At 36.2% G+C, this 27,688-nt stretch overlaps 1 protein-coding gene across 2 annotated transcripts in view; it reads right to left on the reverse strand.

The window, feature by feature from the left end:
- Positions 1-9,381: 9,381 nt before the first annotated feature.
- ZFX (zinc finger protein X-linked) overlaps positions 9,382-27,688 on the reverse strand; it is a 36,395-nt gene continuing 18,088 nt past the window's right edge. For both annotated transcript variants that reach the window (XM_061137289.1, XM_061137290.1), the window contains 6 exons: positions 25,735-26,304; positions 17,380-17,529; positions 17,053-17,196; positions 16,442-16,594; positions 15,768-15,908; positions 9,382-14,917 (listed from right to left, as the gene is read on the reverse strand). In XM_061137289.1, coding sequence (XP_060993272.1) covers positions 13,734-14,917; positions 15,768-15,908; positions 16,442-16,594; positions 17,053-17,196; positions 17,380-17,529; positions 25,735-26,304 — 2,342 coding nt within the window. In that variant the 3' untranslated portion in view covers positions 9,382-13,733. The remainder of the gene's footprint in view (positions 14,918-15,767; positions 15,909-16,441; positions 16,595-17,052; positions 17,197-17,379; positions 17,530-25,734; positions 26,305-27,688) is intronic.

The following is a 27,688-nucleotide window of genomic DNA, read 5'->3' on the forward strand; positions in this document are numbered from 1 at the left end:
ATAAAAAAACAGTTTTAAAAGAGTAAATCAAAAGTCCTCATCACAAGAAAAAAACTGTTCTTGTAACTATATATGGTGACAGATGTTGTTAACTAGACTTGTGGTGATCATTTCACAGTAAATACAAATACTGAATCATTATGTCAAATGCCTGAAACTCATATCATATTATATGTCAACTGCATCTCAATAAAATATTAAAAAATTTTTTTCCAAAAAAACATATATATGACAACAGTAGCATTTCAGTTAGGAAGACTAATCTATAGTCCTTACATTTTCTCAGAGAAGTATAAAAGTACCAATTAACATTTGACTTTGATAAGTTAAGAAGCAATATTATAATGTACAGGGTAACAATTATTAAAACAGCAAAAGAAATTTCTTTTATTTGCAGAACAACAGAAGGGAAAAAGTGAAGCAGGAAAAAACAATAAATCCAAAATAAAGCAATTAAATAGATAAAAGGTAAATATGCATCTAAATTTACTCAACAATCACTAAAAGTGCGAAAACCAGGTCTTCTGTGCCCAAGCATGTGATGCAATATGAAGCACCACCTATTAAGTATTCCTGCCAAAAACCTGAATATGAATCTAATCAAGGCTTCAGATCTAACTACTCATTTGCAAGAAATAAGAGCAACAGAAGAACAAGTTAAATGACATCAAGAGGAAGCAACCAGCCAAAAGCAGTCTGTGAGACATTCCATAAAACAAATGACCTGATTTCTCTGAAAAATTAATTCTGTAAAAATGGGTGGCTGAGTGGGTGAAGAACTCTTAAAGAATAAAAGAGTCAATTAGTGAAATTTGGATATGGATTGGGTAATATAAGATAAGCAATTATTGTAAATGGTGATGGCATAGTAGTTACATTTTTTAAATGCCATCTGCTTGAGAAGCATACTTGGGTATTTATCAGTGAAGCTACATGATATCTAGAATTTGCTTTAAAATATTGCAGCATAAAATGGGATGGGAGGAATAGATGAAGGAGATTGGCAAAATGTTGATAATTATTGAATATGGATAATGGGTAAATGGGGGTCCATTATCCTATCCTGACTGCTTTTGTTTATACTTGAATTTTTATAATAAAAATATAAAAAATATACAGGTTAGACAAATAGGAAATATTTATCACTGATTACATTAAAGCAATTACAGTTAACAAGACTAAAACTGTACTGAATATTTTTAAATTTTCTTATGTACTGCTTACAAGAGATTAATTTTAAAGCATGATGACACCATAAGGCTATAAGTAAAAATATTTTTTAAAAAAAGGAAAATGTTAAGAATGATACATTTGTAAGCATATAATAAGCTCCCCAAATTTATATTATATGGTCATTGCAAGGAACCAAGAAACTCAAGACATCCTTGAAGAACAACAAAATGGGTAGACTTTCCCTAAGAAATATAAGAATTATTCTTGGTACTCCTCTGGTGGTCCAGTGGCTAAGAATCATGCTCACAATGCAGGTGGCCCAGGTTCCATCCCTGGTCAGGGAACTAGATCCCACATGCTACAACTAAGATCCCGAATGCCATTACTAAGATGTGGTACAGTCAAATAAATAAATAATTTTTTAAAAAGAAATATAAGAATTATTCTTAAACTATAGTAAGTCATGGGACTAGTATCCAGAGTACATAAAAAACTCTTTCAACTCAATAATAGAAAGACAGACAACCCAATTTTAAATGAGCAAAGGATTTAATAGACACTTCTCCAAAGAAGGCATATGCATGACCAGTAAGCATATGAAAAAGTGTTCAACATCCTCAGTCATTAAGTGAAAGTCACTCAGTCGTGTCCGACTCTTTGCGACCCCATGGACTATACAGTCCATAGAATTCTCCAGGCCAGAATACTGGAGTGGGTAGCCTTTCCCTTCTCCAGGGGATCTTCCCAACCCAGGGATCGAACCCAGGTCTCCCACATTGCAGGTGGATTCTTTACCGTCTGAGCCACAAGGGAAGCCCAATAATGTATTAAATAAGTATGCTATTTACCCCGTTAAATTTTAATAAAGTAGAATTAACCCACTGAAATAATGTTCTAATCATGAAATAATGTTCTAATGTCACAGTAAGTTGGGAATTGCATTCCTTAGTCATTAGGGAAACACAAATCAAAACCACAATGAGATAAAACTTCACATCCACTAAGATAACTATAATCAAAACAACAGCCAATAACAAGTGTTGGCAAGAATGTAGAGAAATAGGCACCCTCATAATGCTACTGATGGGAATGTAAAATCATGCAACTGCTTTGGAAAATAGTCTGGCAGTTGGTCAAAATATTAAACATAGAATTATTATATGACCTAGCAATTCCACTCCTAAGTATACGTACCCAAGAGAAATGAAAATACATGTATGTGAAAAACTTGTGCACAAAAGCTTATTGCAGCATTATTCGTAATAGCCAAAATGTAGTAAGCCAGAAAGAGAAAGAAAAATACCATATGATATACCAATACTTACATGTAGAATCTAAAATATAACGTGAATGAACAAAACAGACTCACAGACATAGAGGACAGACTTCTGGTTGCCCAGGGGGAAGCAGGGTGAGGAACAGATGGATTGGGAGTTTGGGATTAACAGATGGAAACTGTTATATATAAGATGGATAAACAACAAGATACCACAGTATAGCACAGGGAACTATATTTAATATCCTGTGATAAATCATAATGGAAAAGAATATTAAAAAGAATATATATATTTTGTATAACTGAATCACTTTGCTATAGAGCAGAAATTAACATAACATTGTAAATCAACTATACTTCAATAAAAAAAACAAAATAGCTAAAAAGTGGAAGAACTCAATTGTCCATTAACTGATTAATGGATAAACAGGATGTGGTATACCCATACAATGGAATATTATTCTATCATAAAAAGAATGAATTACTGATACATACCACAATATGGGGGGCTTCCCAGGTGACTCAGTGGGTAAAGAATCTGCCTGCAATACAGGAGATGCAGGAGATATGGGTTCAATCCCTGGGTCAGGAAGATCCCCTGGAGGAGGGCATGGCAACCCACTCCAGTATTTCTGCCTGGAGAAGGCCATGGACAGAGGAGTCTGGTGAGCTACAGTTCATGGGGTCACAAAGAATCAAACATGACTGAAGTGACTGAGCACACTCACATGTACTACAATATGGATGACCTTTGAAAACACTACGCTAAGTGAAAGATGCCAGTCAAAAAGAGCACACATCATATGATTCCATTTATTTGAAATTACCAGAGTAGCAAATCTATAGAGACTGAAAGTAGACCAATGGTTGCCAGAGGCTGGAAGGAGAGGGGGGACCAGGGAGTAACTGCTAGTGGGTATAAGATTCCTTTTGGGGTGATGAAATATTCTAAACTTAGATCATGGTGATGGTTGCAAAACTCTTTCATTGTACTAAAAGCACGGAATTGTGTATTTTAAATGGATGGATTTTATAGTATGTGAATTATATCTTAATAAAGATGCTTTTTAAAAAGTATAATAATTCAAATAGGGTGGTATAGTTGCAGAAAAAGACAAGTGACACATGGAACAAAACAGAGCACCTAGAAACAGCTGGCTTTGAAAATCAGTGAAGACAGTACTGGCTTTTCAATAAAGAGTTGAACTTGTATCCATTTGAATTTGAAAAAATTTAAATTGGATGCCTAATTCTTCGGCATATATATTCTAGAACTGACTCTGTGGATTAAAGATTTAGTTGCGATAAGTCAAAATACAAAGCTTTTGAAGATAACATCAGAGAGTATCTTCATTAGAGTAGGGAAGGGAAGGCTTTTCTAAGACACATGAAGCACTAAACATAATGAAAATATTTCAATTTTAGTTCTTTAAAATGAAGACTTATGTTCATTAAACAAAGCAATAGAAAGAGTAAAATGGCAAGCCATAGAGGAAGAGAAGATACATGCAGAGACTGCTAAATTACATTTAACTGGCAAAGGACTAATATCAACAAAGAAAAGGTAAACGATCCAACAGAAATGGGCAAAAGAAAAAAAAAATCTATACAGGCTTTCACAGAAGAAGAAATACAAATGATCAGTAAGTGTGTGAAAAGATGCTCAGTATTATTCATATTTAGGGATATGTTAAAGCCTCAATGTAAATTTCTTTTTTTTTTTTTTACATGTACAAAGTTGGCAACACTTAAAAGTCTGAGAATATGCTTTGGTGAGAATGGGTAGCAGTGGGACTTCTCATACACTGCTGCACTGGTCAGAGTGTAAATGGGTTCATTTTGAAACAAAGCTTGGCATTCCATGTTAAATTTGAATAATGTGAGAAAACACATTCAGAAGTAACAGCTATGTCTGCAACAATAAATGCTCTCCTTGCTAGCTTAACAAGATTTATAATATACTAAGAAGGATATGGAGAATTCTTATCTAGCACTATCCATAGGCTAAGCATTAAGTTAAGACCTTTTCACATGCTTCTTAAAGTTGAAGCAAAAGGGGTACCCAGACTGCTGTTATTCTGACCGGAAACTTCTGGCTGAAGTTCCTTCTACCACATAAAAATAACTCAGAAGCACTGTTAGTCCATGAGGACAAGCTACACATTTACAAATATCATCACCCTCTTGCTTTGCTCTTCAAGCGACATAGGTTTCAAACATTTAAATTTTTCAGTACAATAACAATCACATGCTGGGATGTGAAATTAAAGAGATTCTTTCTTCAACTGAAGACAGACTTGACCCATCACCAAGAAAGTGTTCAACAAATAACTTCCAGACATGATTAAAACAGCACATACACACACAATGTATCTTAATGAGATTTCTGAATTCCAAAGATATTTTAAAAATCATATGAACTTTAGAAAACAAAGGAAACATATAGAAAAGAGAACCAGTGAAATAACATCTACCAATGGTGAAAGGTTTATAACCTCCCAACTAAGGGACTGTGACCAAAAGTTTATACCTCCCAACTAAGACAGCATTTGTCTTAATTGGGAAGGCAAAAGTAGATATTTTGGGGTAAGCAAGGCCTCAGAAAGAATATAAGACACCCACATATCAGACATGAGGGAATAAACATTTGGTATGCATCAATCAAACGACAATTTATTCAGCACAGAGATATCAAATGGGGAGAGATAAAATGAATAAGAAACAACAGTAGCAATAAATCTTGCAATATATGCTTACATATAAATAGAGTATGATAACATGACTGAGGATTTATAATATAAGCAAAAGAAAGGATTGTTGAAATAGAAAACACATATCGGACAAAGCAGAATTCAAGATCAAACATTAAAAAGGACAAAAACTAAAGTTCTGTACAATCATAAAGAAAAAATGTCATACATCTATGTAACAGAAATGTACAGACGCCAAATACATAATGCAAAACTTGAAATACAAGGAAACTGAATAAAACACCAATATGATGGGAGATTTTAATACTTTTTCAAAAATTTAAAAATCAGGTAGTTAAAACAGTAGTAATATATATTTGAAATTATAATTAAGTCCAATTTTATCTATAAATTTTATCAGAAATGAAAAAATATACATTGTACTAATTTTCCTGTACTGTATGTTCCCCACAAAAAAACGCATTATGCCTTGCCCAAAAAGAAAACTATAAAATTCCAAAAAATGTAGAGGATATTTGGGCCACAGTATGAACCCAAACCAATAAAACTAGTGATCAACACTAGAAAGGAGATATTACCAGAAATGCAAGAGAATAAAATAATTATAAGAGAATATTATGTGCAACTTTATGGTAATAAATAGAAAAATCTAGAAAAGTGGTCCTTAACCATGGCTACACATTGTCATCAATTGAGGAACTCAGAAAATTACTGATGCCTAAGTCCTTCCCAGAGATTCCAGCTTAATTGGTCTGGGGTGTTGCCCGGGCACTGGGTGGGACAAAGGCTGCCTCACGTGATTCTAATGTTTGACCAAAATTGAGAACCACTGAATTCTTAGTGGGCTTGCACCATATGGTACATGAACCAGCGTCACTATCTCCAGGGAGCATGCAAAAAATGCAGACTCTTGAACCCCACATCAGGCCCACAGAATTAGAATAAGCATTTTCACAACCTCCCTCAGGTGATGTGGATGTGCATTACTGTTTGCAGAGCACTGATCTAGAAGAAATGGATGATTTCCCATGGAAATACAGATACCAAAATTCATTTAAGAAGAAAAGTTGGTGGAGGTCCAGTGTTTAAGAATCTATGTTCAATGCAGGGGATGAAGGTTCAGGTTAAAGTAGAAGAGATCATTAAAGTAAAAACCTACCATTTTACAAAGAGGCAGCAGACCCAAATGCTTTCACGACTGAGTTCTATCGAGATTATAGAAAAGTTTCCAAGTTTATCTTATGGACTTAGCTTTACATTAACATTTAAACCTGATGGCAACATTACAAAACAAGGAAACACCAAAATTATGAACACAGATACAAAAATTCTTTTAAAAAACACTAGCCAATTTTAAGTAACAATATATTTAAAGAACAATAAAAATTTCCTAAGTAGGGTACTTTTATCCTAGAAATGCAAATATGGTTTAACTTTAGGAAACCTATCAATGTAATTCAGTATACTTCATTACATCAATAAAGAGAAAATCAGGTAACTGTATCAATATGTGGCTAAAAGACATTTGATAACATTAGTCATTCCTAATAAAGTCTAAGTAAAATAATAGTGGAAGGAAACTAACTTTGATAAATATGTTTTCCAAAACCAGCATTATACTAAGTGGTTAAATGCCGGACTGTTGCCATTAAAAGCAGGAGTAACACAGAAATGTCTGCTGTAATATATATAATATTCAGCATTGTTTTAGAAGTTCTAGCTAACATAAAATAGAAAATAGAAATTGACATATTTTTGCAATATGACTGCAAACATAGAAATTCAAGACTACCAAAGCAAATTAGAATTGGAATGTCATGTGGTAAAGTAGCTAGGTCTATGAAAAATATATAAAGATCAATAGATGCTTTAATAGTATCTAAGTTGACTAAACTATGGTGGGTACAATCTCTGGCAAGTTTTTCAGCTGTTAAAGAGAATGAGATAGAGCTCAGTCTATTTCCCCAAAGGGATAGATATATTATGTGACTTACAGAGATGCATAGTCTTATTTTGGTCAAAAAAAAATTTACATTCCTCCAAATGACCTCTTGCTCTGTTTACATATTTATCTTTGTACAGTTTCGTATGAGCATGAAGGGAAGGCATACAGTCTATTAACTGTGATTACCTCAAGAAAATTGGCTTGAAGGAAGTGTAGAGATGGCATCATTAAGCTGCCTTTATACTTATTTTGTACTGTACGGCATGTTACAATAACATGCATTTTATAACTTAAAAATGTAACAAAATTAAAACTCAGTAAAGATTTTCTTTTCTCTGTGCTGTGTCTTCGTCATGGCGCACAGGTTCCAGAGTGTGCAGGCTCAGTAGTTGCGCTGCACCGGCCCTAGTGCACTTCCATGGTGGCTCAGAGTAAAGAATCCGCCTGCAATGCGGGAGACCTGGGTTCGACCCCTGGGTCAGGAAGATCCCCTGGAGGAGAGCATGGCAACCCACTCCTGTATTCTGGCCTGGAGAATCCCCAAGGACAGAGGAACCTGGTGGGCTACAGTCCATGGGGTCGCAGAGTCAGACGCGACTAAGAACATGACCCTAGAGCATGCAGGCTCAGTTGCCCCCAGGGCATGTGGGTGTTAGTGCCCTGACCAGGGACTGAACCTTCATCCCCTGCATTGAACATAGATTCTTAAACACTGGACCTCCAGGGAAATCTCACAGTAAAGATTGATTTAAAGGATGTTCTGGGTGGGATTTCCCAGGTGGCTCAGTGTAAAGAATCTGCCTGCCAATGCAGGAGACACAGGTTCAATCCCTGTGTGGAGAAGATTCCCTGGAGAAGGAAATGGCAACCCACTCCAGCATTCTTGCCTGGGAAATCCCATGGACAGAGCAGCCTGGCAGGCTACAGTCCGTGGGGTCGCAAGAGTCGGACACAATTGAAGCAACTAAACCACCACCACCAATGTTCTGGGTAAGAGGATAAGAGGGAAAGGCATTTTACTTTCTTCTCTGTACCATTCTGAATTTTCCATATTCTCTCCAAAAAGAATGTGCATTAAAAAAAATCTTTTAAGTCAAACAATAGTTACAGAAATACTTGATGTTTGAAAAGAAAATCACCAAACGTACAACAGAATCAATGCTGTGGTTACAAAACACAAGATTTACGCGTTATCAACTGAGATTGGAAGAAAACAAAGAACAGCCCTTTAATAAAGCAAGTGTATTGAGGGTCACATACAATAAAAATAACTTGCAAGATATCCCTCTTTGTATAGTTTAATAAATGTTCCCCTTAAAAGCTTTTTTTTTTTTCCTTAAGAAAAACTGAAGCATACCACCCTGGGAGAAATAGGAACTAAATCTTTGAAAGTCTGTCACAACTACCTCAAGAGAGGAAAAACCAACAGGAATATGCAAGGCCAAAAGTAAAGATCTCTGCTAGTGGGCTAATGCCAGAGGGCAACCCAGAATTGGACTAACCCTTGCTTTATGAGAATGGCTTAAGGGAACTCTTCTTTGATTCCCCTGAGAGGGTGGGGGAAGATGGTCATTCCATTTCTCTGGTAGAGGACCAAGCTGTCTCTCTATAGCTCACAGAGGGTAAGGTGAACCCCACACCTTCAAGTGACTGGCTGCATTATTCAAGGCCTAGACTGGATGGAGGAAAAGATTCGGCCTCTGGGTCTCTCAATCCAGCTTTACGATATGAAGCCACATACCCAGTGTGGGTGGTTTCTTATGTCTATTCTCAATGTGATTAGAACCTCCCAAACTCCATCAGATAGCTTTGGAATACCTCCCCTCATTTCAGAGTTCAGAGAAAGGGAAATGGGTTCTGCATTCAAAGTCAAACACAAGCATGAAGGAAAAGCAGAAATTGGCCTCTCTTGACATCACTACAATGCCAAATCCTTTGTGTTCACCAGTATCAGCAACACAAGTAACTAGAGACCAAGGGAATAGGAAAAATCAAGGAAAGTAATTCTTGATTTTTTTTTACTTTGACCTCAAACTTGGTTGACTAAGAGTTTCCATCAGAGGCCATGAAAAAGATTCTGAAGTCTGAGCAGGTGCAGATGCTGTATCTAGGTATAACAGTGATACGTTCATTGGGCCTAGAAGTGCTGAACTACTGAAGGAGTCACATTACTTCCAGCTTGTACTGTACTGGGGATTTATTAACTGTGTGATTTAAGCCTCGTGTCCATGTATGTGTGTGTGTAGGCCTTGTCTACAGGCAACACTCCACTAGAGTAACTTAAAAATAGGAATTTATTTACAATAGCAAAGGTGTCAAAAATAACAGGAACAATATATAACAAATCCAAGAGTTATTTTATGAAAAAGGCAAACAATACATACACAAAAGATAAAACAAAATCCAAAAGGGCAAACTTAATGTGACCTTAACAGCTGCATATGTGGCAAATGAATTACTTAAGTACTGCTGGGCCAATTCAACACATACTTTTTTCAACCTTTCTTTTTTACTTGAACCTTCCTCTGAATTCTATTTACTTTTGAGGAATGTAACTTTGGGGAGGCCATACAAGATTTATGAAGTACATACAGGATATTTACATGTGTACTAAAAGACAGACTTACTGACAGGCTCACATTTCAAAAGGGGTATAAAGTGGTATGAAAGTGAACGTATAAACTGAGTCCCATTTCACCATCACTGCTTCCTTCTAGGGCATGTGTGTGTGTTGTCTACTACACAAAATTAATGCACCAGTAATCTTTTAAGTTCCTTAAGTGCTCTAAAGCAGTGCTTCCCAAACTTGAACATGCATCAGAGTCATATGTTAAGACATGTTAAGACACAGGTCACTGACTGGATCCCACACCCAGTTTCTGATTCAGTGAATCTAGGGTGGGGCTGAGAATTTGCATCTTTAACAAAGTCCAGGTGATTATAATGCCACCACTGCTACCAGGCCACACTTTGAAAGCCACTGCCCTGAACTAACACCCTTTTAAGATTTCAACTACTCATAAAGCTTTTCCTTACATGAATCCTAGAATTTGTGAGAAATAAAGGAAATTGTTAATACCGAGAGTCCCAGAGGAGAGAGCAGTACATTGTCTGTGATTGGGATCAGACGAGTAAGATGTTATCCATTAGGGGTTCTATTGTGATTAAGTTTTTCAGCATGGCATGGTTTTGTCTTTTTTATGGCTCTAGACAGTGACATTCACCATATTTCCTTAATCATTTGCCTCAAATTTTGATTAGTGTTTCAACTATTAGAGAAACACTTGTTCCAACAGTTAAATAACTGTAAGATCTCATCTTTAAAAATCAAAGATGACTCAAATGTTTTATTATTTTCTTCTGACTCCTGATAACTTTTACCTGACTTCTGATTTTTATTATAACAATGACCGTTCTCTAGGATGTTAGTGTCTACTAAAGCCTTCCAACTGTGTACAAAGGGGTAACTCTAGGGCAGGGCTTCTGCTGTGGAGGTGGGGACAACCCCACTGATTAAATGTGCTATCAGACTGATGCTGAAGTAAACTTTAAGTGCTCTCAAAAACCATTTTATGCGTGGGGATATTTATCTTGGGGGAATTAGAGATGCTAATAAAACAAATCCTTTATGAAGATAAAAGAAAAAAAGAATTTCAAGGACATGCTCATCAAAGGACTTCCCAATCACCTCTTAACTTCTCTGAAATGTTACTTGCAAATTTGCAGAACTGAAGTATTAGTAGTATTTAAATCCAAGTCACAAAATTCAAAGCGATCAAGCATTGTGCATTCTGCTGCGGCATGTAAGGAATTAAGAAATGGGGAAAGGAAAATAATCCACTGCTTTTGATGTTTATTAGGTTTACAAAAACTGTACATTTTTTTTTTAAGAAAAAGCATTAACTTAGTACTGGTATCAAATAGACTAAACATTAACAGGAAAATATTCTGATTTTTATTTTTGCACGTTATTCTCAAGTACACAATTACAATAATGTCACACATCCCTATATGATTTTCTTTTTATGTATTTTACTTTTTTTACAAAGTGTACAGAGGGAGGGACATACAATATTTAATAGGATATTTCTACAGAACAATAACTTATATTATGTCCTTGTAAAAATCTGTACCTCTTTAAAACATTTAACTGAAACACCCATTTTTTTTAGCTTTGCTAATCAAAATTGTTTTAAGAATTAAAACTAGGTTGTAACTAATGTCAGTACATAACAGTGACTACGATTTCAGTTTCTCTTTATACAGACAAATACACTTTATCATATTCACTTGACCAAACCCTTAAATACCTTTTAAAGGTTTCAATATTGTGCTTTAAAAAGAAAAGAACGGTGTATGATTCCAGACCATGTAAGAGAAATATAAAGTGTGTAAATTGTTGTGTTCTTTATCTTTCAGTTTATTTAAAAAAATATAAATGACCAATTATATTTTCTGTATTAATTTTTACAGGATGTTTTAAAATGAATAAATTTCCACTTTCACTTAAGTGTTTTCTTTTACACTATTTGTGGGAAAAATAAAAATAAGGGAGATTTTAAAGGTTCTCACAAAAAAACAGACAGAGCTTTCAACTGTACTGCAGGGCAATGAATCACATAATTGTTAGTTACTTAAAAAAAAAAAGCATGTTACGGGGGGCAAAAGGGCACAGGCATTTCTATGCCTTGGCTTTTACTGGCATTCAAGGATGGTGTTCATACCAGCCTACAGCACTTGATTTAGAAATGGACTCAATCAATCTAGCACTTCAGAGGCTTGCCAAATACTATTAGATTTCTAACCCTAAAAATATAACTCTTGCAAAGAAGTATCAATGGCAAAGAGAAAGATGAAAGCTAAAAACCTAATAGCACAAAGGAGATGGAGCACCATAATGAAGTGGCAAGGCAGCTAATAAGTGGGGAAAGAATTCCAAAATCTCCCACGATGTGCCAGATACTCATGTGTCAACAGCCAATGTAAGAGACCCCAAAACCTATTTTCTGTTCTCCAAAACTCATCTTAACCAAATTCTAAGTAACCAAGTACATTCTATGTATTTATGACCCTGAATCATGTCTATTTGTTAAAAAAAGTTAACTGCTAAAGAAAAACACAACTGTGAAAGACTTGGTGATGTTCCAAATAAGGCCTCAAAATTTTCTCATGCACTGAGAATACACCTTTACCTTCTAATCAAAGACAACGTGAGTGTTACATTTTTGAAAGGTTGCTAGCTGTACGGAGAAGTAACAAGCAGTCTCAACTTGCCAAGTGGAAGTCGTAATTAGCACCCATTCTGTGGTACACTGAACCGCTGCTTCCTTAGTCCCCTCACTTGGTGACACAGAGTCCCCTCACGGGCTTCTCAGAGAGAACTGAGGGAGTATATATCTGGATACTCATTAGCTTTTCAGAAAAATATAAAGGCATGAAGCTGAAGTTATATGAAAACATTCTATGTAGAAACATCTTAAGTTCTATTTTTCAGTTACCAAAGATATTTAAAAGAAAATACCTTTACTCTTTAAAAATACTAGTGTCCTTATTTTCCTTCTAATTCTTCACCTGAGTAGTCTCTCCAAAGAGCATGATTTACAAAATGCTCTCTCATGCATCCCTGCAACTTTCATGTTATTGTAAATTTAATACTTTTCATTATTATAGATTTTAAACAACTACTAATTGGGGTTGTGTGTATAAATATGTAAAATAAGCAATACACACGATACACATGATACATGTCATATATATGTGCATATACATAAGTCAGGGTACATTTACATATATAAAGTTGCAAAAGATCCTATGAGCCACGAATTACCTCTAGGAGATTCCAAATGCAGTCCTCAGTAAGTCTCATTTGTAGCACACAACCATTCCAACACAAAGCAGCACAGACAAAATACAACAGGATCAAGCAAAATTTTTCAATAAAGTTTTCTAAAAGTTTGCTATGCTGACAAAAGGTGTAAATACTCCAAAGAAAGCACCCCCTGAAAGGATATTTTGTCTGCTGAACAAAACGAAAGGTAAACCCGAACCCAGCCACTGCTCTTCACTCAGCAATGCCAGGGACGCAAAAGCTCGAATGAAAACTTTCATTGTCACGTGGTCTGAAAATATTAAACAAGAAGAGTAAATGACTTCCATGTTAGGATAATTAGACCTGACTGTAAAATCTCCCATTTATGTTAGTAGATGTCTCTGACAATTTTATTGTGAGAAATTTATGGGAAAAAATAAGTCAACATGAGTACTTTCAGAGTTACCAATCTAAAATTACCTTAAGTTAAATGGTCTTAGAAGAGTACCATCAAGGTAAGCAAGGTAAATATTTAAATAAATATAAAACTTCTAAGATAGAAAAACTCAGTATAGAATCAGGGATTGCTTTATTAAAAGCAACTTGCTTGTTGCTGCTTTTCCCCATTTATTAAACAAACTGAATAGAATTCAGAACACACTATTGAACAAAATGTAAAAAAAAAAGTCAACTAGAAGCCATCTATTTGTACACAGCATAAATCAATATACAGTATTGTATGTGAACGAGACTGATTGGCTTTTAAAATGATCTTTCTGCTTCAAAGCCAAATCTCTACAAAAGTCTGCAGAAGTATTATTAGGGCAGGCCAACTTCTTTATGATGTCGCATTATGTGCTGGTTCTTTTCTGAAGGTCTTCGGAACCCTTTCTTGCAGTACTCACAACGGTGAGGGTAGTCTTTTGTATGAATGGAAATAACGTGCCGTTTAAAGCCTGAGGCATCCGTAGTGCTATACTCGCAATACTCACACTGATACACTTTCCTGCCACTGTGTGTCTTCATATGCTTTTTAAGCTCATTCTGTTGCCTAAATCCCTTTCTACATCTCTTACACCTAAAGGGAAGATCTTTTGTATGAACTGAGAGAATATGGCGACTTAGAACAAATGGATCTGCAATCTTAAAGTCACAATGTCTACACTGGTGCATTTTTTTACCCTTGTGGGCAGCCACATGTTTCTTGAGTTCTGAAGGCCTATGAAAGCCTTTATCACACATGTCACACTTATGGGGGTAGTCCTTTGTGTGAACTGAAATTATGTGTCGTTTCAAATCGCTTGAGTTCGAACTCTTGTGGTCACAATGCAAACACTGGTGTGTTTTGCTTTCTTGGTGGATAAGAGCATGTTGCTGGACCTCTTTGGTATCTGAGAAAGTCAGAAGACAAATGTCACACTTGAATGGCATCTCTTTACTATGCTTAGTTTTTACATGCGTTTTCAGGTTAGAAGAGTCTGCAGACCTATACTCGCAGTATTGGCATTGATACGGCTTCTCGCCAGTATGGATTCGCATGTGCTTTTTGAGCTCTGATGGATGACGAAAACCTTTACCACACTCCACGCATATATGAGGAAAGTTCTTGCTATGGACCGCCAACAGGTGGCGATTCAGTAACCCTTGTTCAGCTGTCTCATATTCACAGAATTTACATTTGTGCATTTTGTTGGCTCCTTTTTCCTTATGCACCATTTTATGAGTAAACAAAGCCCCAGCATGAGAGAAATGCTTTCCGCACTCGTCGCATTCAATGGCCTTCTCCGCCTTGCTGGTAAGCTTGTGGCTCTCCAGGTGGTTGTGTAAACTTATCTTCTTATTGGTAGTGTAATCACAGTCAGTACAGCGGTACTTCTTCTTGGTAAGGTGTTCAGGATGGTTTTTCATGTGCCTTTTCAAAAAACCTCTTGACTTAAACTTTTTCCCACAAATCATGCAAGGATAGACAGTCAAGGGATGTCCATCAGGGCCAATAATTATTGCTAAGAAAGGAAAAGAAAGGAGCATGAGTGATCAAACCAAATTCTGTTTTGGTTTTTCAAGAATTTAAAGTGTGTGTTCTGAACATTATTGGGCAAGTACTCCTACTATGTTAGGCTACTTGCTGCTTAAGATTCCTTTTATAGTTTTTCAACGTAAGAGATTAGCAGCCTCATCATGAAGGGAACCTGGTCTGGAAACTCCACTCAGTATGACTGTACCAATCTCACTCCCTTCAGCTTGGAAAAAATAAACAAAATAAATATGTAACTTTTACCAACTAGCAACTGAACCTATACTAATTAAGAAATTGGTGGAAAATTATTGATAAAAAACTTTCATAATCACAACTGCTGTTTTGGTTATTCTTAACAACATAACTTATGTCAATTTACAGTAAAGCTTGAAGATGTCTAAAAAATTTTAGTATGCAAATCAGCATATAAGAATAGACAGGAATATGCCACATGAACTGAAGTACTTGTCCTGCTGCTCTGTAAATTATTCCTGCTTTATGCTGACATAATCAGATTCTTTATATATGTTCATTTTTTTAAAAAAGTTAATGCTTATAACATATCTCAGGGATTTCTTTGCATAGCCACATAAAAATCAACCAAGTTTTGAATTTTTTAAATCTACATTTGATCCACTCACTGTTGTCATTTTAATCCAAGGAAATCATTCATGAATATCACTGAATTCTTAAAATTATATTTTTAAATTCAATACACAAAAACTCTATGTGGTCTAGCAGCTAAAATGCCATCACAACACCTTTAAGGATACATACTAGAGTTTCATCTGAGAGCTCGCAAAGCACGCTGCGCTGTGGAACTCGTATGCCCTCACCTGTTTGGTACTGCCTGGAATCAGGTCTTCTCCTTTTCTTTGGTTTTTGTTTAGCCAGTCTGCCAAGCCCAGCAGACTCATCTATGTGCAAGAGGGCACTTGCAGTGCCATTCCGGTTTTCAATTCCATCAGAATTATTACCTAACAATGTGCATTAAAAAACAAAATTATACAGTATTATAAATTATAAAGAATTAGGGACTCTTTGTTAACTATAACAACGAAAATAAGCCATGATACTCATGAATGACGGAAATTCCCCATTCTAGGTAATGGGTTTTATGACCATATCTATTATAGCAAGACTGTAAGAAATGCCTAGCTTCCACATCTAAAAAATATATGTCAGCATTTTGCCCCATGGACTCTCTTATTGTCTCCCCAAACTGTAAAGTCATGGGCCACGTATAATCAAGATGAAAAGTTTCAGCTTGAAAGCCTGTGTACTTCTTGCACTACTTCCTTCTACATGATATACACATGAAGGAAATTCCTCTTAAAAATAAAGACAAAAAGTAGACTTTATAATCTTCCTCTATTCTTATTCAAATCAAGTAACTCTTACAGGATGCTGGTATTTCAGATTTGTGAAACCTAAGACCACAGAAACTGTTTTCTATCACGAATTCACGTTAAAGAACCAACTCAATCCCAAGAGCTGCGATAGGACTTACCGTAAGCTGCTGCCCATGCTATTGGCATGAAGGTTTTGATTTCGTTGTCATCCATCTGCTGCTCATGGGCGGCAGCGGCTGCTGCAGCAGCAGCAGCATCCTCCTCTCCTACAATCACTTCCATATAAACTTCATCTGCAATTTCAGCAACATCTAAGTAGAAAATTTTAGAAACTTCTGTGACCATGTTTACAGAGATCACAGGAAAGATATTTTCAAGTGAATTTGGTCAATAGACAAGTAGAAAGAAGGTTCACATGTTATATACCTAGAACACAGCTTTCACATAGTAAGCACTCAATCAATATTTGTTGAATGAATCATATGTTTCTTGGCTTTTAACATAATTTGCTTTCTTTAAATTTTATTTTTCCATATTCTTTTCCATTATGGTTTATTATATGATTTTGAATACAGTTCCATAATTTGTTTTTGAAGCCATATTCTAAGCACACAGAGTAAGTCACTGATGTTTCTCTTGGAATATAGCAGAATCATAGTCTCTATAATACTGCTACTTGTTTCCTCCAGTTACTGGCCATATTTAAAAAAAAAAAAAAAAGAGCTACAGGAACATAAAACTCCCTCCCACAAAAAGGCCACCTACTTACTTAAATCTTCATCTTCTTGTTGAGAGTCATTGACAGTCATATAAACCATCTTTTCTCTTGGCACACGAATACTGTTATTCTGATCAAGTAGTTCAACTCCATGATCATTCTCAGGCTCACTCTCCACAATGTCTACAGTCCCACCTATCAGGGAAGATGACAGCTTTACTTATTACATTTGCACACTTTTCTACTGCTATATTGGAATCCTCGCTTAAAAGGTTATTATCAGAAAAGATTACAAATATTCACTGTCTAAACCACCAAACAGTAAATAGGGTGAAGTGTTTGATCAGGATGGATACTATGCTGAAGGTCTTCTCTTACCTAAGTCATCCTCTCCAGGGTCAGCTTTAAAAATGTACACCTTGATAACTTCAGGGCAAGTGCCATCCACTTTACAAGGATCGATCTCTGACTCTGCATCCATGGTAATTCCAGAGGAACCATCATGTTCTATTTTGCCAGCATCATCCACTAAAAAAGGCAGGAAATATATAATAAATAATAACAACAGATATTTAAATAGAATGTTGCCATTTTCAAACGCCCTTTTTACAAATATAATCTCTTAACTTGATTCACATAAAACTGGATGATTTTTACCTCAACAAGTAGACACGCAAAACTGATTGTAACAGGTACTGGAAACATGGCTAACTACTAAGATAGAGCCAGGTCACAGAGGGCTTTATACAACCAGGCAGAGGGGTTTAGACTTGACTCTGATAGGCAAGAGGTTTCACAGTCTGGTCAGGTAAGACAATCTCTCAGGAAACTTAAAAACACGGGCACTGCCAAGCAGTTCTACAAAATCAGAAACTGCAGGGGTGGAGCCTGACAGATTTAGAGGTGCCCTGACCCAGGAATTCTGATCAGCAGTTCAAGAACGTCTGCTGTAGATGGTGGAAGAGTAGATGGCCTTGAGAAAGGTGGCTTCAAAGGGATCAAGACACAAAGCAGAGATACCACTTTTGAGTCTACTGCAATAATGCAACAAGGCCTCAAAAATTAGGACAGAGGTAGGATGCATGGGGAAGAGGGCTATCCTTGAGTTGTATCTAGGATTAAAATTGCAGAACCTGAAGCCCAAATGAAAACTGAACAAATAGATCTCTTCCATTGATAAAGCAGAATCTATTTTCATTATTCAGTCTTTTACAAAAATAGAATTCACCTTCAGATTTTCACCTTGAGAATGTGTCTACTAACTTAAACTGTGAAATTATTCTGAATACGAAATATTACAGAAGTGATTTGCTTTAAAAAGAAAACACTTTGGTGGTCCTATTAAGTACTAAAAATTTCACTGTGATTTTAAAGATTCCATTAAAAATGAATTTCTAAAAACAGACAAAGAAGGCTTTCATAACATTGAGTCATCACACATATGATTTCTGCCTAAGTGCCTCCTTCTAATGTTGTAATGAAGAACTAAAGTTTCAGAAAAGGCCTCTCCAAAACAGAAGAGCATAATTTCTGGAAATTAAGACCACTTCTAATAATAACTATCATTTGCATAGCATTTTGCAATTTCCTTAGCATTTCTATATAGTTTTATTCCATTTGATTCTTACCTTTTCCAGAAAAAGGAAAGCTCTGAAATGATATGTGATTAGCCCCATCAGTAAATAAGGGGTGGGAGAGAGAGTGAGGAGGTGCCTGTCTTTAGAACTTAGACCTCTGTCCTCATCCTCAGATTTTTAAAGAAATGTATACTCACTACATATAATTTGGTATTAAAAAAATCACCAATAGTCTCACTAACCAGAGATTACATCATTAGTTAGTAAATTTTCTTCGTAGTTTTTTCTTTTAAAATTTATTATTTTAATTGGAGGCTAATTACTTTACAATATTGTCAAGTCTCATGTAATAATCATCATTACATCCCATTTAGTATCTTAAAAGCTAAAGAAAAATTTGACTTATCAACAATTTCATTAGCAAAAGCAAAACTACAGCAAAATACAAGCGTACTTTATCCTTAGGTTACATTTTCTCAAAACTTTGTAGATACTGTTCCACTGTCATCTAGCACTGAGTATTTCTGTGTGGATGTCCCTATAATACTTTATTCACAAAGTTCCCTAAACATCACTGTGATTATGACTTAGTAGTTTTATCATTTGGTCAACTTGAAAGAAAGATTTAATCTTTATTTCAGGAAAGTTCCTTGAAGATTCTAATCTTTATTTTGGAAAAATTTTTTCCATTTTAAGTATTTCTCTAGTTCAGTTAGTCCCTTCTTCTGGAATTTCACTTATGTGCACTCGTCTCCTTTATCTGTCTCCCATCTCTATCCATCTTCCCCATAATCATTTATATCTTCGTATTTTTAACCATTTCATTTTTGTGATTTTCTAAAGTCAGGTATCCCTCTGCCCCTGGTTATATACTGAGGCATATTTATTCTTATAGTTATTTCTATGGTGGCTTTTATCTTGATCACATTCTTACTTTTCAACTTCTATCAGTTTATTGTCTTATAATACATTTTTTGAACCTCTTCTGTATCTCTTCTCTGAGTTTTAAGAGATCACATTGTTTGCAATTTCACTGAGCCTGCAGGTCAGTGCTAACCAACAGAATTTTCTGTGACGACGAAAATGTTCTATATATCTGCACTGGCCACATTTGACTACTAAGCACTTGAAATGTGGTTGGTGCAATTTAGAAACTATGTACTTAAATTCGTCTCACAAAATATTAAATAAAATATTTCAGAGAGCTGAAGAACATGAATCTTCAAAAGGCTCACCATGCATGATAACACATGAAAAAAGATCCACACCTAACTAAATACAATCTATGATCATATTTCAGACCAATGGGGATGAAAAGATGATCTGTAAAACTTTCAGAAGAAAAACAAATATCTACAAAGAAATGAGAATCAAAATGGCATTAGGCTCTTAAACCAAACGTTGGATGACAATGAAACATGCCATTATAAATTCTCAGGGAAAACTCATTTCAACCTAGACTTCCATACCTAACCAAGTTATCAGTTAACTTAGAAGTTCACTTTTAGACTTTCCTCTCTTACCTTCCTCAAGAATCCTCTTTCTGGGGTTAAAATTTCAACTTAATTCTATTATATAGCCTATAAAATATTTCAAAGAATTGGTTATAATCTGATCTCCTTTAATTCTTGAAACTTTCCTAGAAAGGTTCAAAGGCTTACTTAGTCTCTGTAGACAGGATCAGAGCCATTCAAGTTCCTACCCTAAGTTACAGTGACCTCCAACATGGCATCAGAGATATAATTAATGAAACATATAGGCCAAATTACACTGAATTGGTCTAAAACACATAGTTAATTAAACCTAGTTAACCAAGAACTGCTTTCTTCACAAATTCAGGCGGAAGAGGAATGACAGCTACAATTCCACCCTATGCCTGCCTTTACCCAAAAATGCCCTGATGGGACAACAGAGAGGTTTTAAATGAAGCCAGTCCAGGGTTAGTCTTGCTAGCCCAGTGGATGTCACCAACAGAGAGACTCTGTGTGGATGATTACTATGGCTAGTAGTTACTGACAGGCATGCTTTATGCTGAATGCCTGGTGTGCATGACCTCTAATTCTCACAACTACACATGTCAGTCAGATAGTATTACTGCCTTTTCACAAATAAGACTTCAAAAAAGTGAAATTAGTAATTTGCTCAAATTCATACAACTCATAGGCAGCAGGCATGGCATCCAAGTTGAAGGCCGGCTGACTCTTAAGCTACACATGCTATTTCCAAACACCATGCTGCTTCTCTATCATCCCTATGAAAGGACAGGTATGTTCTCTCCCTCTCTCCTGCCTCTCCACTAACCAACTCCCATTAATCCCATCAAGTAAGCAGAGATCTGTCCCAAGAGCAAGCTATCAGACAATTTTTGTCTAGGGCTCAAGCAGATAAATAGTAAATATGAATCACAAGCTCAATCTGAAGCTCCAACTCTATCTAAGACTTTCAAGATGTAGAACTTTTAACCCAATCTTTTTTGTGGTGGGGATAAGGAAGGACTACAACATCTTTATCTTATTTGAGCACTTTATCCCCTGGTGGCTCAGACGGTAAAGAATCCACCTACAATGCGGAAGACCCAGATTCGATCCCTGGATCGGGAAGATTCCCTGGAGAAAGGAATGGTAACCCAATCCAGTATTCTTGCTTGGGAAATCCCATGGACAGAGGAGCCTGGCAGGCTACAGTCCATGGGGTCGCAAAGAGTAGGATATGACTGAGTGACTAACACTTTTCATTCCTAGTACAAATCTAACTGATATCCAGACTGGACATTAAACTGAAAGCTCTTAATTCCCTATAATTTTAGTGTTGTGATTTCTAAGTAAATTTCAGAATGCCTACAGTACAAAAGACAATAATTTTCTATGGATTAACACAAATCTTTCTGAATTTTATCAGAACAAGCATCTTCTCTATAATAGTTCAATAAATAAGACTTTTCTCACATTTCAGAAATATTCCCATGTGGATATCCATTTTTTAAATTCTGAAATTTTGCTGTGTTTTATCAAATGGTTTAAGGAAGAAAACTGATAGAGCACATATATTTTAAAAAATGGTAAGATACATACACATTCAAGAATCAGCTCGTAGAACAAATAAACAAATATTTTATCATGTCTCCTGTGCTAGTAACTCCTAGAATCAATAAACAAGTCCTTTGACTGTATTGATCCTCAGAGTTTATGCATCAAACATAAAGGGGTTTGGATTTATTTATTTAATCATTCCCCAAACAACTTTTAGTTGGATGTCTTCACTACGAAGTTGTTCTTAATCAGGAGCTAACATGAGACCAACTGGTCAAAATACCCAAACTAGAAGGCCAAGGCCACCACACCCTGCATCCTCAGGGGTGCAGTTGACACTGTGGCTGGACAGTGAATAGTGGCAGGCAGCAACTCTGTAGACAGACCCTCAGCTTATCTACATGTGCTCCGCCTCCAGCAATGGTTTTGCCATTGGCCCAGTTGCACAGAAAGCTCCCTGAGAGGGCGCTTCAAACCCTCCCTCTTCCTCAACTCTAAATTTAATCCAAATCCTACTTTCTACATACGTCACAAAGCAGTTTCTGCCAAACCCTGCTGAGAGAACCTTATTTCAAACCATCATCAGCTGTTCCTCACCTGGCCTTCTACAACCTCCTCTGATAGTGTATTTTTTTTGTTTCTGATTTTACTCTTACCTTGTCTGCTCTCAACATGACCATTAAGGTTACTTTTCTAAAACTGTAAATCTAGGCATGTTATTATTAATCTACTTACAACCTTCTAACAACTCCCCTCTTAGTACAAGATATTTAAGAGCCTGTATGATTTGTGCCCTTCCCTATTTTGCCACTCATTTCTCACCACTTCCTTCATTTACCTCAGCAAACACATTATTTGTACCCCAAGCAAAAGTCTCTGAACTTCTCTTTTCCAGCTCCTTCCATTTAAGCATGTGCCATTCCTCCCTTCTCGGCTGCCTACCGAACATTTCATTCCCCTTTCAAATTAAGTTCACTACACTATTTTTTAAAGATGTGATAATGGTATTACTGTTTCAGTTTTTAAAAATCCTTGTCTTTGAGAACTATATACTCAAATACTTACGAATGAAATGATAGGTGGAATTTGCTTCAAAACAATATAAGGAAGGAAGAAAATGTATAGGAGTAGAGATGAAATATGGAGAAGGAAATGGCAACCCACTCCAGTGTTCTTGCCTGGAGAATCCCAGGGGTGGGGCTGCAGAGTCGGACACAACTGAAGTGACTTAGCAGTAGCAGAGACGAAATAAATTCAGATATGTCTTCAACCAAGTTTCCACAGAACTTGGGCTTATAACACTTCTATGGCATTTAGCTCACTCAAGTGTATCCCAAATGTCCTAACATCTTTTCACTTAGCGCTTCCAAAATACTTGGTACATCCAGTTATATACACACTCAACTGTAGTTACCTGTTTCTGTTTGTCTTCTTTCCATGACTGTGAACTTTAAAAAGTCAGAGACTTTCACTGTTTATTTCTAACAGCTAGCATGGTTCTTGGCTTATCATGGTTTATCAGTAATGTTTGTGAATAAATATATACAAAAAAAGTAAACATGGACAAGAGTAAAATAACAGTTCACATACAATTCACTTATTATAAACATATTTTGAAAAAATAACATTTTTGTGGTAGTAAAACAATGGAATAGGGCATCAGCGCTGTCTGGGTAGATTCTGCTATAATGGGTAAATAATTAAGAAAGCGTTTAGGCCCCCTCTAAATTATTTCCTAATGTAGATACTGGCAGTAATACGGTAAGTTTTAGTAAATCAATAGTTAAAATAAAAATCTTTTTACATATGGTAATATACATTAGGGGAGGGTGGTGGGAGGGGGGTTCAGGATGTGAGGACATGTATATCTGTGGCTGATTCATGTTGATGTATGGAGAAAACCATCACAACATTGTAAAGTCATTATCCTCCAATTAAAATAAATAAACAACAAAAAAATTTTAATTAATAAATAAAGTTGCCTTTCCACAAAAATAAAAACAAAGGCTCATTGAAAGATACCAATGACCTCCTAATTGCCTAAAGAAAAAGGCCACTGCCTCCTCAGTGACTGACACTCTTAGAAATTCTTATCTTTGACTGTGTTAAAAACACTCTAAAGATTTTTCTCTTCCTCTTTTTCCTAAACCTTCCTGATTTTCATGGGCTCTTCTCTGCCTACTTCTTAAATTCCCAAAGGATCAATACTTGACATCCTTATTTGATAAGCACTTTCTGGGGCCCACCATCCATTTCCAGATAGGATAGGATACCAGCTATACAATCTCTTGTCCCAAATTTCTTCCTCTCTAGTCACAAACTCTCTCAAAAGCACCAAATTCATATTTTTAACTTCCACAGAAACATCCACCAGATTGTTCCCAGCAAACAACCTAAACTTTAAACAGGTCCTAAATCACTTTCTTTCCACTGAATTTATTCCTCCTCCCAGGTAACAGCATAACCAGGCAGCCATCTCCCAAGGTAGAATACCTTAGGGTCCTCCTCGAATTCTTTCTCCCTTAAATCCCTACCCCTAATCTATCACCAAATCACATTAATTTTACTTCCTAAACTCTCTTAAATTGAACTCCCCTTCTATACTCCCACTATTATGAAGGTACTCAGGATCTTCTTTGTCTCATCTAGGAACCATTTCAACTCCTCTCTACCACTAACCTCTCCTCACCTACTCTTACTCCATATTACCACCAGGATTATCTTCCTAAAATAAATTCAAGTTTCAAACAGGGTATTAATATTTTTCCTTGTCAGAATGGCAAAAATTAAAAGGGGAAACAATGTCCTATGCTGATCAGAATGTAGGGAAATGGACATTCTCATAAACTTAGTGGGTGGAGTTAATATTAGGCAAACTATCAAGGCAAATATAACCAGACTTGTAAAAATGTGTACCCTTTGATTCATCACTACTACTTCTAGAAATGCATTTTAAGTAATTAAACAGAAAGTGCACAAAGATACAAGTACATTCTAAAGTTCCCACTAGTCTCAGAAGAAGCCAAGACCTTTTTTGACATACTATACCCTTTTCCTGGAATGGCTCCCTCTCACCCATGACCTTCTGCATCTTGTTAAACTAGGAACTCATCGTTGAGTTCAAAGGTCAGCAACTCCATTCTGTCTCCACATTAATTTAGTCATACCTCTACATCATAGTGTGACCTATCTTTCTCTCCCATTGTAGACTGCAAGCTCTCCAAGAACAATGGTTTTTTGTGTTTTTTTATTTAGCATATATCCATATTCTTGGGTTTCCCAGGTGATGTAGTGGTAAAGAATCCGCCTGCCAATGCAGGAGACACAAGAGATGCAGGTTTGATCCCTGGGTTGGGAAGATCCCCTGGAGAAGAAATGGCAACCCACTCCAGTAATTTTGCCTGGGAAATCCCATGCACAGAGGAGTCTGGCAGGCTATAGTCTATATTTGCACTATCCACACAAATTTCGGTCTATTCAACTGTGGATTTTATCTCTGACAGAGGCACCAAGAACCAGATTGTAAGACGACACAGTTGTCCTCCCAGATGTTAGAGGTGTGTTCCAAAACAGTTAACTTCTCTTCGATAATCTAGTATGAGTCTGTCACATTTGAAATCATGTTTTAGAATCATTTGTTTAAATACTATGCCAGAGCTCTTTTCCATGCTGTTATAATAAACAGCATTTTACATACTGTATAAGTACATAAGTATTATGTAAGTAGTACTGTACATCCATATACAAGAATATAAGTAGTTTGATTACACATTTTTCTCCTTTTAAGTTTCAAGAGGGTTCCTAATTCTAATAAAGGCTCATAACAGCCTAATCACATCCTTCATGATTTCATAAAGTTCAGTTCTATTCCTTTCCATCTTTGTCTTTCTAGACGAAAGAAATTTCATCTTTCTATTGTGTCCTTAAAAAGAAATGACTCTATTCTGTATTGTTTCACTTGTCTTAATTTTGAGTTATCTTACAGGGTCCAAACTGAAACAACAATGAAGAAAGGTCAATGAGATTTAATTTAATTTTATGGAAGTCAAGAAAATATCCTCCCAATCTAAGTTAGGAAAGACAACCTTTGAAAACACCTTTGACAATCACTGTACCACAAGACTTACAGGAAATCATAAGGTAGTCCTCACAGTTGCCTTTGTCATCCTCCTGCTGGTCCACAGGGATCCCGTTGGCATCTATGACTGCTTCTGAGGCACAATCTGCTACCAATACTTCTTCTGACACTACATCGGCTGTCAGAGGATCAGTGACAATTTCTGCCTCTACTACGCTATCATGAACAACGTGTTCAACGTGTCCAATGTCAGACACATGTATGGATTCACTCGTCAAGACGTGTTCTGGCATAGACATTGAGGCTGAAGTAATATCAGAAGCTAAGACGTCATCTGGGACTGTGCAATGTGCTAAAGACACTTCTTCTGTTACATCTGAGTCCAGCACTTGCTCAGGAATGATGACTGTTTCAGATACATCTGCTTCTTCCATGATATCTGGACATTGAACATCTTCTATAACAACGTCCTCGATAACATCTTGGATTACAACTGAGTCTGGGTCATCGGGAACAAAGTTATGTACAGTTATGTCTGAATCCACAACATCTGAAACAAAAACAGTTTCTTGTACTTCCACAACAATTTGATCACCATCCATGTGTGTAGCATCAGCTCCTTAAAAAAACAAAAATTAAAATCACAAATTTCAGGTAGACCTGCATGACTACCTCAATTAATACAAATGTTACTTAAGTTCTACCAGTCTAGAGCTCCTCAGTTGTCTCAAACATTAAGACAGATTAAAGAAATAAAGAGGGAATCTATTTTTAAATCATATCAGAAATTAGAAATTCTTAACACAAGAATTTTTATGCTCATCCCAAATCAATTGATAAGGAAATAATAGAAAAACAAATTGAGACAGTCACACACAAAAAATATATTCATGAAAGTAATTTCCTAGGCTGACTAAGATAAAACCCGTATGTATAGGTACTTAAGGGATGATTATAAAAATTAGTAAGTAAAGCAACTTCAGGAGGTAAATATACCATTTCCCTCATTATATGTTTTTCACTTCTTTCCCTTCTTGATCCATGTCTCTCTTAACTCATGTTTTTTCTCCTTTTCATCTCTCCCATGTTTTCTTACTTCCCTTCCATTTTTTCCCCTTTCTCCTGTTTTGTTTGAGGACAATATCCCACCAATATCCTCCATTTATGACTATGGAAATTCAGAAACTATCTTCTGAATCTAGAATATAAAAAGGATTGGGCCATAAATAAAACCAGGGCTAGAAGGCCACAGTTAAAGAGGAAAGACAACTGGTTAAGGAGCCTCTGTGAAGAGGTAAGATGAATAAAAGTGTAGCTGCTCTGCAGCAGTGGAGGGTAAGGTTAGTTGGAGCAGCGCCTGATCCAACCTCACCAGGGTAGTCTGCCTCCATCCAGCTTCCTCCCATCTTCCCATATCCCAATCCCCCAATTCCTCAGAATATAAGAAACCCTATTCTAGTCCACTCTGCAGTTAATGAATGAAGGTAGAGGGTTGAATCATTTGAAGCCCAGTGAGATTAAATGACTTCACCAAGATCACACAGTTTGCACAGATTATGGTGCTCAGTAAATATTACTCTGAATGAATGCCACAAATGAGAATCAAAATCAGATATCCTTGCCAAAAACAAAATGTAAGACAAGACAAATCCAGTATCTTGGCTCCTGATCCAGAGAAAAGCAAACAATATTTTATACAAGTCTTACCTAAAAAGCTATTCAGTCGATTAGTGCTTCTGGATGTGACTCAGACCAAGCTGAGTCCAAGCAGCTGCCTAACTCAATGACTGTTATCAATGGCCAGGCCCGCAGACACACACATGGCTTTTTAAAAAAATTTTTTAATGAACACAAATAATCAACAAGGGCCAAAGAACCTTTAAAAATGTAAGACATCTTAAAGCCAGTTAAATATTCATTTTAATTTTAATTATTCCTAGAAATAACAAAGTGTTTGCTTTAATTCCCATAGAACTTACACAGAATGTTTTATACTGTTTTCA

The sequence above is a fragment of the Dama dama genome, chromosome X (assembly GCF_033118175.1).
Source record: "Dama dama isolate Ldn47 chromosome X, ASM3311817v1, whole genome shotgun sequence".
NCBI lineage: Eukaryota > Metazoa > Chordata > Mammalia > Artiodactyla > Cervidae > Dama > Dama dama.